The sequence below is a fragment of the Cygnus olor genome, chromosome 6, assembly GCF_009769625.2.
Source record: "Cygnus olor isolate bCygOlo1 chromosome 6, bCygOlo1.pri.v2, whole genome shotgun sequence".
In the NCBI taxonomy this organism is placed as follows: domain Eukaryota; kingdom Metazoa; phylum Chordata; class Aves; order Anseriformes; family Anatidae; genus Cygnus; species Cygnus olor.
Window position 1 is genome coordinate 13,075,439 of NC_049174.1, and position 12,947 is coordinate 13,088,385.

Here is a 12,947-nt window from a genome sequence, read left to right on the forward strand (position 1 = left end):
GAGATAAACAGAATGACAGGGAGAATTGGTTGTACCATGAGGAAGAGGACACTGCTGCTGCAGCAGGAGAGGCTGTCGTTGTTCAGTGGCAGAGCACGTGTTCCTGCTCTTCCCCTTCCCACAGCGCCAGCCAAGGGAGCCTGGCCATGGTCTTCCAGGCCATGACAGTGGAGACTTCCATCCCATCTCCGAAAGACAATAGAGGGAAGGTGGGGTATGCGGCCAGCACACAAAAGCAGGCTTATTGCAGGAGGCTTAAATAGATGTGAAGAAGGAAAATCAGGGAAAAGAGGACACTTAAGGTAAACTAACTGATTTTTTTAAATGTCTGAGTGGGAAGTAAGCCAGATAACATCCACTGTTGGGATTATAATGACTACAATGTGTTTTCTCTTTTCCTTGTTGGTAAACGGGTTATGTTTGTTTCCTTTCTGAAGATGGGTGAGGGACCAGAGCTCCCTGCAGCGTGTTTGGTACTGAGTTGGAGCCATGTGTGGTGGCTTAGTCAGTAAGGCTCCAGTGCTGCGAACGTGTCATCTTCCAGTTCCCAGCATCATCAGCAGAGCCTTTTTTGTCTTGGACAAAGGCACAGTGTCGGGTTTCATCCGACTTACTCTAATAGGATACTTGAGGATGGGGCTGGGAAGCCAAAGGCCACATAAGGGCCTCTCAGCAGAGTGGCTGCTGGAAGCCATGTGGCATTGTCAGCAGAGAGATGCCGGATGCTCTCAGCTCCAGAAGGTGGTGCTGAGTGTTGTGCTCAGGGACATACCTGGAATTAATCTGGGAACTCTCCCAATTAATTTGAGGGGGACAGGTGCCAGCAAAAACTTGAGACAGGGTCTGGCGGTCTTGCGCAGTATTCTGCGATACGTTCCCAGGGAAGTTTGGCCAGGAGAAAGAGTAGGTTTAAGAGAGAGCATGAAAAGGGGCAGTGCCTTGCCTTGCCAGCTAAGCTCCTGCCAAAGTGAAGAGTGTTGCTGAGGAGATGCAGCGTGAAGGAACAAGGGAAGGAGAAGGTGCTGGTGGGAGAATAGAGACTGAGAAGAAGAGCCTCTGGGAGGTCTTTGTGTCAGACAGCTGCTTTGTCACAGCACCCAGCCTCTGCTTTTCACCAGCCTGCTTGCGGTAACACAGTACCACCCTCTGGGACTTGCGGTACTGTAAGTCTCTGCAGACTTGGGATTCGGCAGGTATCCATACAGGGCATTTCTGTGAAGGGTGTCATGATGGCTTATGGTATATTAGATCCTGTAACGAACTACAGAGTCTCACAGGAAAGTCTTGAATTGACCATGGCTGCTTGGATGCTGGGAAGTTGTTTTATCTTCCAGGAATACCAAGACATTGCATTCCTTCTAGGCTATTTTCTGGCTGCTACTGCTATTAATAACTTTGTCCTGAAATAGCACTTTCATATTGCAGCATATTAAAATCCATAACAACTGGGTGGGTGTCCACAGTCAACAGACTGAAGAAAGCGAGCCAGAACAAGAGCCTTGCTGGTGTAAGTCGGCTCACAGAGGTGTGCTGGCTCTCAGCAGCCGCTGATCGGACCTGCTGAGCTTTGCCAAGTCCACAAACAGCAGGGCTCTTGGTGGCATCTCCCGGCTGTCCAACCTGTGCTGCAGCTGCTAGCCCTACAGCCTGCTGCAAACCTCTCTGACGCAGGTATGGTCTCCTTCCTTCCGCAGGGAGGAAGCAGAGCCTGCTCTAGGTCTGACAGCGCACCTTGAGTTGCTGATGATATCCACAAAAGGCCATGCCATGTCTCCTTTTTGTTTCATCTGATGCATTTTGGCGATGCAGATCTCCTCAGATGCCTGTGGGCAGCTGCCTGTGTTACTGCTGAGTGGATAGGCCAATGCTGGCAGGCTCTTTTCCAATGTGCTCCAGCAAATTGCCTTAAAAGAGAACTGTGCTGCTTTTATCAGGGTGTGTGGCAGCCCAAGTGCACTGCCTGTGAGATTTGAGGCTGGTTCTAAGTCCCTGATGGCTAAAGTTTTGGAACAAATGCCTTGGTAGTGCAGTGTAGAAAATAAAAGCAACGGAAAAACACCCTTGGCGGTGATGGAGCACCCTTTAGAGGGCGCCTGCTTTTGAGTGAGAGGGAAGTTTACCTGCAGTGGGATGTTCAAGCATGAAGACTGTTGTTTCTGCACACTGATGATGAAAACTCTGGTACAGAAGTGGTAGTAACCAGTTTGTGAGTACCTCCAAATACACTGCTGGCCAAATTAAGAAGGAGAGAGAGAAAAAAAAAACAACAAGCATCAGGATGTCTGAAGATGGTGGTGTTTTTAAATTCTTCCATTAAATTTTTCCATTTGGGTCACATTGTTCCTAGTAAAGTAGACAAGATTTGTAATATAAAATAACCGTCTCCAGCCGTCAAAGAACATGTCAAATTCTGCTTCACGTAAGCCAGAGTTAAATGGCGCTAATCAAGAGCAGAATTTCATGGAGTTTGAGTGTTGGCAAGGTCCTCAGCTGATGTAAACAGGAACAATGAAATCAGTGCTGCTCTGTGCTGATTTACCCCAGCTGAGAATCCGGTTGTGCTTCCATCGCTTTGTTTCTGGTCTGAGGTTTTTTCTCAGTGTGACGGTGAAACTCGAGGCTGCTGTCTTCTCTTTTCCTTGCCCAGACTGGCATATTTATCACCGCAGCACATGCATCTTCTTGTTCTTGTAAGATAACACATTGCCCAAATGATTTAAAAAAAGAAAAAAGCAACAAATGGCTTTTTGTAAAAGTGATCAAACAGTTGCTGTGCTCCCATTAAAAGTTTAAATTTCTGCCAAGCAGCCCACTGCTCCCTGCATGGCTTGAGGCAGACTTTGGTCCTATATGTTTATTATGGTTTAGAAGTGCTTTAGTATGCTCTTTTATTCTTTTATTCTTTTTTTGTTCTGACCTTATTCTACAACATATTCCCCTCCTTCAGCCTGCTTCCTGTTTCCCAGACAGGTCCCCACCTCTTCCTCCCTGCAGCCAAAAATAATACAAAAGGGAACAGACAAAAGGTTTTTTGAGCCATGAGATGTGATAGTGAATGGGCATCATGTGCAGAGTAGATTCAGTAGTCCCAGCAGACACATACTGATCATACAAAGTTAAGGTGAGGAATGGCACGTATTTGGGTTAGGAATTCAATGTTATGCACACTCTTGTTTAATATGCTTTTAGGTCAGAGCAGAGGTGACTCACAACCCAGAAATCCCTCTTACGAAATGTACCGTATATCGAGCGTAGCGATGACACCTCTTCTTCAGATTCGACTTAATTGTGAAGAATTGTGATTGTGAATATGTTGTTGCTTGAGCCTGTGTACACATTTGTGTCAGCTGCTGAGGAGGAAATGTTAAGCTATCTGTGATGTTAATGAAACATCTCTAACTAGTACATTTTTTCATTCATGGTCCAATCCGGAGTAATTACAAGGGATCCAGTTCTGCTGTGTAACCCAACCGCAATACTTCATAGGGATGAATCTTAATTGAGGATCAAGACCTAAAATATTGCTCTACTTTGTACGTTTCACAGCCGTCAGCATTTGCTTTTGCATATCCATTTCCTGTGAGAAGTTTACCACACTCTGGGGCATGCTTTGAACCTGATCCTTTGATTTCAGTGGGAGCTAGAACTGGCAATTCAAGGAGCTAATTGTCCCGTTTTGCTATTTATAATGCTAAATTAAAGCTGCTTCCAAACGGGACAGCAACAGGTTAAGTACATACTTGATGAAGTTTAGAGGAAAGTTAGCAGTGAGGGACACTAGCCAACTCACTCAAAGCCATCCAAGGTTGTTATACAAATAAATGATCTCTTCAGAAAGATTTTGAAACACACTTAGGTTATTCTTTATTCTATTCTATTACATTATTATTATAATTTCTCAAATGGTTTTTGTATGGCTACCTGTGGTGTGGACTGCATGGCAGCAGACAGTGCATGCGCTGATGTGTAAGCACACATGGGTTTTATCGTATTTTGATACTAGCACAATGGACTGCCTCCACTTTTGAATTCTTGATTTGGCCGTCCTTAATCCTTTGCTGATGCTATTTTTTTGCTGTTGTGACTGGTTGCAGATATTTTTTTCTATCTTTATTAAACAGTCAAAAAACAATAAAAGCTCTCCAAAGCCCTGGTTGAGTGTTTGCAGATTTCTTTCATCCATTTTTTTATCTAGATGCCTATCAAATTCAGCCATGCTTAGCTGCAGTCCTTTGTTCAGTCTCTCACAACCAGCACACTGAAACTCTCTATGCTTAGAGCCCAAATACCACGGATTTTTAGTGAACAAATATAGCTTGTCCATTTCCAAAAATAATTGTTAGATACAATTTATTTCATTGTCACTGAGTTTGGCAACAGATCTTGATTCTGACTCCTTGGGTAGAGTTACAGGTTACTCTGTCTGAGACATTTGTTTCACTACCCATTTATGCTGGTGAAAATCGCTAATTTATGGCAAAAGTGGGTTTGATCCTTTGAGCTTCAGAGGCCGATCAAAGCCTTTGATAACCCTGGTTACACCATGCCCCAGAGCAACAGGAAAATGGCTTGTGTTTATGTGGAGGTGGTGATTCTGCTCTGTCAGTAAATCTGCAGACTTTTTACATTAAACTGTATCTTTACCGAATGTGGTTGAGGCTTCTGACTTCAGCATCTTTTATGTGCTGAAGAAAAAGGCTGTGAAGAACATGCAGGGAGAAGGCTGTCTGGGTCGTGATATGGGAGCATTCTTTGGGAGTGCTTTTGTGCATGAATAATAGTGAATGGCTTGGTTTGGCTAAATACATTTCCTTAAAAGTTGGTTATTTGTGCTGACACCAAGAGGAAAAAATGGACGTGGGTCATAATTATGTTGAAGAATTTTGCAAACAGAGCCTTGGGTCGTGCATAGCATATTCACCAGAAATCACAGAGTTCAGAGGCTTGCCTGGCCCAGACTCTGCTGGCTGCTGAGACTCAGCCAGTGTTAGAGAGGACGAGCCTGTCAGCTCGAGCATATGGTGAAGTTACCACAGGAAAACCAGGCTTTGCGTGTCAGCTGATCTTTGCTGACCATGTGTGTGCCTGCTTTTTGCTCTTGGCAAGAGCCTGTTGGGTAGCTGAGTGTATAGTTAACTTGGGTTTGCCGTGTATATATGGGGGAACGTGCATGCAGATATTTGCCGTGAGTTAGCTGTCAGCAAGTGGCTTACTGTTGTACCTGGTTTTAGCTGTCTTTTTCTTAATGAACTATATAACGTGGGTAGGATGTGCTGGCACATTACTAGGAGCTTTGTCTTAAATCCTTTGCAATAGAAATTATTTGCTATTGCCTGTCTGAAACTTTTTCTTACTACTCATTCATTTCAGACTGCGGTTTCCCCATTTTCCCAAGTGTATTTAGCAAAACTACTTATTTTAATACTAAAATTCCGTTTATTTTATGCTGTCCCAAATGTTAAGCTTCTGATGTGCTGCAGCTTTTGACAACTAGCAACTGCCCAGTAAAGGTTGCCAAGAGGAAAAGCTGTAGGTTTTGGCAGCTGGCTGGGAACAGATGACAATCTTGGAATAGATGGACAAGAATATTGGGGTTTGTTGTTGTTCAGGAAGTAATGAAGGATTTCGGCAGTGGGAGGAAGATACATCTTTCAAGCCTTGCTTTAGGGTTAAGGACAAAAATGGCATGACATTCCAGGGAAGGCAGGTGAGTTTTGGACCTCTTACTCCTCTGAACGTCAGGGCTGCCCCACAGTATCGTGTTCCATATCTGGAAACCAAAATGCAAGTGGCGCTGTAGCTCAGAGCTTTTGCTGTCCTGCTGAAGAATGACAGACTGACACCAGATGCTGGACTTGGAAGCAACCCATCGTAGTTTGGTCTGAGTGAACCATGGTGACACTCACCTTAGAATGATTCTTTTGGGGTGCTTTCAGGTTGGGGAAATTTTCTCTTCCTTTGTAATCTTGAGACTTTCACAGTTATGTTACGGATGAGGCCCCTTTTTTATGTGCCAGTGGAAAGTGATGGGGTCATGATGGAGGTTGGAATTTCACCTCAGCTATTGCATATATAATTCTGCTTCGCTCATTTCAGTTTTGCTGCTCAGAGAATCCTTTCAAGTATTGTAAACAGAGCTGGTAGATCAGACCTGCTTGTCAACCACATTTGACATTTTCATTCTCTGTCACAGCCTGATCTAAGTATCCAACTTCTTAATTAGGTTTTGGATAACTTCCAAGATCGGTGCTTGATGTCCCATTTTATCTGCAGTAAAATGGCACTTAGAAGTAACTAGCACTTCCAGATAAGAACTTCCCGATGTCTGCTGGAAAAATTCAAAATCAAGATGTTATAAAATACTTCAGCATCAATAAAACAGAGAAACCCACTGAACATGTTGATTAGGTGTCTTCCCCAGCTGACCTCAAATCATTTTAAGTGCTGGGGCTTTGTTTTACCCTTGACAGAACTTTGCTGTCACCACGCTGTTCTGTCTTTAGCTCTGCAAAATGCCCAGGAGGTTGAGTACTGTAAAGACTTTCTGCTGGCTGCAGTTAGGTGAGTGCTAACCTCTGCTGAGAATGGCACATGTGTCACGTCTTACTCTCAGAGGCATACACTGTGTTTCTCTTCTGCCGTATTTCCTAACAAGTAGAGCAGTGTTGCAGTTGTTGTCATGAAGTGTCTGAAGGATCTGGTCTTGCATGTGGAAGTGTCATGGTGGATTCTACTGCTCTACACGCCCCAGAGGCCTGAGGAGGGGAATGAAGAGATGCCATGGGTTGAAGGTGTGTAGGCAGGAGACACACAATATTTTTATTAGGTGATGAAAATGTACCTCTTCTTGGAAAGTGAATATTTTTGCAATTGTATCCAAAACTGAAAAATCCACATGCCAGACTGCCATCCTTTGGTAGCTGGCTTTCTGCAAGTACATGGGGTTTAGCAAAGTCATACGCTATTATTTGTCAGCCATGAATCATCATTTCTTTTAACTGGCTAAATTGAGGCGCAAGGTGCAAAGAGCACGACCCTTGTTAGTCAGGGCAGATGGGTTGAAGTGGTTGGGTCACTTTTTATCCCTAGCCTGCAAAAACAGCTTGACAGCGGTCAGCAGTCTTACATATTGTCTTCCTGTGTCCCTGAAGGGAGCCATCTTCCTCTTCCCATTACATTTTTTGAGGCCGTTGTCATTGCAGATCCTGTGAGCACTGGGTGAGAAAGTTTAATGCCCATCAAGTTACCCGCAACGTATCAACCTACAGTACAGTAGGACTTAGTTTGAATGTGGTGTTTATTACATCTGTTATTTCAGTCTCCCCCTCTCTTGCATGAGTGTCTGAGGAGAAACTGGACATCCGGAAGAGTTAACGATCATGACAGGAGCACCTCACTCCTGTCTTTGGTAACCTTGGGCCGCTTTCCTCCCAGGCCGGTGGTGGAAGCAGAAGATGTACAGAGGTTCCCCAGTGTCTGAATCTTGCCATGTGCGTTCATATCTCTGTGGGCAGTTGTCAACATCCTGCTGCTCCCACACAAAATTGTTAGGTTTTGCTGCACTCACTGGCAGATGACTTTGTGGGAGTGGAGACCAGAGAACCTCTTGACGGCCCATAGGGCTGGAACGGAGGCCTTGGTGGTCTCAGCCTGAGTGGTTTCACCAGCTCAGAGCTCAAGACAAGGGGGTGAGCTTACTTGGCCTAAAAATCACAGGTCTTGCCAGGACAGGAGTGAAGAAAACAAGCTGTTTTCCAAACGCTGCCTCGCCGCTCCCTGGGTGATTTGGGCCAGAGTGAGGGGAAGGTCACGTAAGGTACTTGGCACATGCCAGGGAGTGCATATGGGGAAAGAAGCTTTGTTCCTGCCTGCCATCCCTGCCCTCGGCCACGGCAGCAGCAGGTAGGGCCCTAGCAGGGAGCACAGGAGGGGCTGTGGCCTTAACCCTCATCGGGCTTTGTCTGCCATGCAGCTGAGCCGGAGGCCCTTTCTGGCTCGGCGTTGCCAGGCTTTTCCCCCCTGTTGACTTAGTGGAGGGATTGAGGGGGGCGGGAGGGAGGGACTTCATTGTATTGTTTCTTTTCCTTTGAGTTGTTTTTTTTTTTCCCCCCTCTATGGGGAGATGGGCTTGATCCACTGGTTTAGGATTTCTGAGGCAGAAGGCAAGGCATGACCAGCTGGTGTCTTGAAATGGCACAGGTGCAATGGCTGCGGGAGGGGGGAGCCAGGAATAATTACAGGTTTCTGAAGCATCAGGCTTTGCCTGAAAAGGGCTCATCGAGAAACTGCTCTTTATGGAAAATTAATGGTGAAGCTGGAAAAACTGTCAGGCCTACTATTGTTGTCATTGGGGTAGTTATGCCTTAAAGCAGCAGCACCTCCTGCTTGCCTCCACGGGCGCGTGGAGCCACAGTGCAGCTTTCTGGTCCCAGCCATTGAAATCTCTTGTCACTGTCATCACGTTTAATGGCCTTGAGTCCCTCTCTCTCTTTTTCCCTTTCTATCCCTAATTTGTGATTATGCTCACTCATCACTTTGGAAGCCTTTTATTTATTAGGCCCCTAGACCTGTTTCTGCCCCACTGGATGAAGGCTAAGTGAGCCAGAAAGCCCAAATTACACAAAGTGGGGAATTCAAAAGCATCACCTCTTTTGGTACACTTGTGGGCGTCAATCCTGAAAGATTGTGGGGCACATTTGGAAGGCTGCCCCTAAAGCCTGTTAGGATTCACCTAGGGAGAGACCAGATCCCCAGCTAAAGCCATTCCCTGGTTGCAGAACTGCCCTTTAAGCAGCAGCCAGGCTTTTTGTGTCTGTGAGAGCAGCTCTCCCTTGTTACTGTGAGCAGCCCCAGCACGGTGGCTTTCTGCTGTGCTGGTACCAAGGTTTCTGCTTGGGAGCAGTGTGAGCAGGGTCAGTAGGTGCTGGTCCCCTGGGGACAGCACTGGGGCTGTCTGTTCCCTTCTCAGGAGCCTGTTCAGAAGGACCTTCAGGGGAGAGGAGACTCGTAAATAAAGCTGAAAGCCTTGTCCCCTGTCCCTGCCCCCAGAAGGAAGTCCTTGGTACTGGGTTAAGGTGGGCTCAGGGCGAAAAGCTTCTCCTGCAGTCACACGAGCTGGCAAGGTCAGTTAACAGCAGCATGCGGTGCTGTGACACTCTGCTGGGAAGCTTAGTGCTGGTTCCCGTTGTTCCCAGCTTTCTGCTGCCTGCAGGAAGCGGGGAAGCCCTGGGGGCAGCCTGGCGGACATGTGGGCCGGTCGCATTGTTGCAGCAGGAAATAGGAACCCGTCCAGAAAAACCCAGCTGAAGGAGCGGTGGGTAAAGGAGGGAGCAGAAATAAACCGTTTCTCATGACTCCTGGAGCAGGCTGCTGGAGAAATGAGCTGGCAGCCTCCAACAGGAGCCCCAGCAGCTGGCTGCAGCCTGCTGGTACCAGCTCCCAGGCACTGCTGGTGGGGCGTGCTGGAGATCTGATTTCTGTGGCTGTACCTCCCCTTGCTGAGTGTCAGGAGCACTAAAGCTTGATGACTTCATCTCCCATGTATTTGACAAAAACAGCTCTTCAGCGATCCCGTTTGTGGTAGGTGAAGAAGTGAAGAACCCTACTAAGTTAGGGTAGGCTGGTTGTATGGTGGTTTACTTAAGGCAAAGGTGCTGATTAGTAAGTGTCCCACCTGCAGGCACATCGCATGTACAGTGTCATGTCTGTGAAAATAACCCCCGTGTCTCACTTGCATATATTGCCATTTTATTGCTTTTTGTCCAAGTCCATCTCTACAGCTCAGATCTATAATCAGCTATTATTAAAAAACAAACCAAAAAGAAACAAACAAAAAACACAGATAGCAGTCTGACAGATTACTTTTGTAACTCTGGAAGCCATCTCACCCAATTGTATCTGCAAACAGCAGTGTTGCTTCCAGGCTACATTAACAGGAATAATCTTGAGTTACACGGTAGCTCCCAGAGAGCTGTGAATGGGGCCTCTTTACACTCTTATTGACGTTTGTACCCAGAAGGCAGGAGTCTCCGTCTCACCTCCGGTGATAGGAAGTTTTTGTTTCTTGATCAGATGTTTGGCTTCCAGGTTGAGATGTAGTTGGACCATCAGCTCCCGTAGGCTGCACTGAATATTTTTGCCTAAAGTCCCTTCTTTCATATCTCTAGAAGTGTTCTCTTAGGAGTAGTTTTTAGAAGTTTCTAAAAAATCTGAGTTAGAATGTGTGTTTTTCTAAGCCCTGTAAAATTGCAGTGATGGTATTAAACCAGCTATCCTTTTGGGCAGCAAGGAATGAAAAATAGCACTAATAAACTCCATTAAATGCTCTTGAAACTACAGCTAACCATTTTCTATAAATAATAAAAGTCTATAATGTTGGTTATGGAGAACACTGCGCAGTGTGAAGGTGCCTGGAGACTTTATTGGGCCTCCGTATATGAGCTCAGTGCACCTCATACAAGGTACATTCAAGTAATAGGCTCACCCCATCCTCGTGCTGATGATCACTGCTGTGGAGGTGCAGGAATGCATTTTTATGTGGCAGCTGCTTGCCTGCATCATCACCTACTTTTTAATAAGTTGTGTGAGTGTGCTGGTGTGCAAGTGTGGTGTCCTGTATACAGGAAATCCTGCTTGACCAGATGTGCCAAAAACCCTCTAAGAAAGGCATTAGGTCCCTTTTTTCTTATCACATCTTCTCTCAGCCCTTTCAACCAAGCTATGGTGTCACTGGAAAGTTTTCTGTCTCCTCCTTCTGTTTTAAAATGATATACTTCAGAATTACGCCATTCCAGAAATAGATTGAGCCCCAGCCAGCTACGCTGGGTTAAATATGCAGTTAAATTTAATGTTTGGAAAGAAAGAGGAGGAAAATATCTGGAGAGGTGACTTTTTGTTTTTATAAGGCCAGGAGACTGGGCAGATTGAGTAGTTGCATGTGGAGGTGACAGTTGGCCAGGTTACACTTAAAATTGGAAGGGGCCTGGTGTCCATGGGACAGTGTGCAGATTTCCATGAAAATTTAGTGGATGCTTTGTTGTATCTTCACTTCTACCATAATATCTGCTACCGTACACAGATATTCCCATACCCTGTCTCTGAGCAGCTTCAAACGAGTGCAAATCCCCATGTGTGCCAAAAAGTCACCATCTCGTAAGAAGGTGCTGGTGCGCATGAGTGTTGTCTCTGAATGGCTCTGGACCACGTTGTTCTCCTGCCCTAGGTGGGAGCTATGCTGTAATCTCTCTCTAACATCAGTTTCTTTCCCTCCCCTCTCCCTTCCCCTCCTGCAGACATGCCTCGAGTTGGAGCGATACCTTCAGACTGAACCACGGAAGATCTCTGAGAGCTTTGGTGAGGACTTAGACTGCTTCCTTCATGCCTCCTCAGCTCCAGATGCGGAGGACACTATCCGACGGCTGGACCCCATCCTTTTACCGGTGGAGACGAGTACGTGTGACAAAAGCTCCAACATGGACATTATCCTTTCACGGGACAAGCTGCTGTCTGAGACGTGCCTCAGCTTGCAGTCCACCAGCTCTTCCACAGAAGGCTACACAGCCGTCAACCAGGCCCAACTCAATGCAGTAACCTCGTTAACACCCCCTTCCTCTCCGGAGCTCAGCCGCCACCTTGTAAAAACCTCACAAACTCTCTCAGCAGTGGACGGCACGGTGACATTGAAACTGGTGGCCAAGAAAGCTTCACTCAGCTCCATGAAAGTGGGTGTAGCGGCAGCAACCACGGGGACAATAAAAAGTGGGCAAAGTGACAGTGAACAAGGAGGGCCAGGGGCGGAAGCGTCCCCAGAAAACAAGAAGAGGGTTCATCGCTGTCAATTTAATGGGTGCCGGAAGGTTTACACAAAGAGCTCCCACTTAAAGGCTCACCAGAGGACTCATACAGGTACTTGTGTAGGGTACTTCTCTCATCTTGTCCTCCTGCCACCTAATCGTAACCATCTCCTTTTATTCTCATTTAGAAAAGAAAAAAAAAAAAGCTCTTCCGAAAGTTCAAGCCTGTATCTGTGAAACAGGGCAATGGAAAAATATGGTAGGCCAGCAAATGTACCCCCTTTTCAACAGAACGGAGGAGTTCACTGCCTACCATTAATATGTTGAGCTTTCATGTGTCTTATGGGGCTTGGTGCAGAGTAATTTTAGGATACCTAAGGGTTGTAGATGTATCATTCATGTTAAAACTGTGGGCATGCCAATTTGGGTTTTCTGCACTCAGATCCCCAAGACAGCTTTAAAAATGTTAATTTTAGTCAAGTGTTAATTGCTTCAAATAGAAAATACCGTGGGTAGGTTTTTGCTGCCTTTTGTATGGGGGAAGGGAACAAGCATATTTCAGAACGGAGATGTGCGGTTTAGGAATAATGTTTGTGTGAGAGGGAGTGTGTGTGTAGATGCAGATGTGTACAATACAGATGCATGTACACTTGAGATCTCACTATTTCGGGATATTCTGGTGACTAAATACAGCATGTGGTCAGGAGACTCTTTGTGCTGCCAATGCTACAAGAGCAAATTAATCAATGACATGGAGTTTGGATGGAATAGTGTGGATAGAAAGGGTATGGGATGTATGGAAAGATATCAGGCAGTTATTTTGGGTAGTATTGATTAATGTTGCATATAAGCTTTACTGTGTAAGCATCTTGAAGCGTACCAAATTGGCTGCAGTTTGGCTGTTCAGCATCCCTACTCTCCTGTCATTTGTTCATAGTCCCCAGTAGCTTTTCAGCTGGTATTCATTGGCAGTAATAGCTGTGCAGTTTGCTAGTGTTGCTGCTTTGTTCTAGGCTTCACATGTGATGAGAGATGATAAATTCCCATTAGCACTATCTTATCATGTGATTATTCTTGTTTCCAGAGGGATTGCTGTAATCAGTTTTCTCAATTTTACTGTAAAATGTGTGGTCTCTTACGATAACTGCACATTTA

At 45.8% G+C, this 12,947-nt stretch overlaps 1 protein-coding gene across 8 annotated transcripts in view; it reads left to right on the forward strand.

Moving 5' to 3' along the window:
- Positions 1 to 12,947, forward strand: part of KLF7 (Kruppel like factor 7) — a 57,306-nt gene that overhangs the window by 18,557 nt on the left and 25,802 nt on the right. For 7 of the 8 annotated variants that reach the window (XM_040560838.1, XM_040560840.1, XM_040560837.1 and 4 more), the window contains exon 2: positions 11,292 to 11,904. In XM_040560838.1, coding sequence (XP_040416772.1) covers positions 11,292 to 11,904 — 613 coding nt within the window. The remainder of the gene's footprint in view (positions 1 to 11,291; positions 11,905 to 12,947) is intronic. The other variant, XM_040560842.1, reaches the window with a different exon arrangement.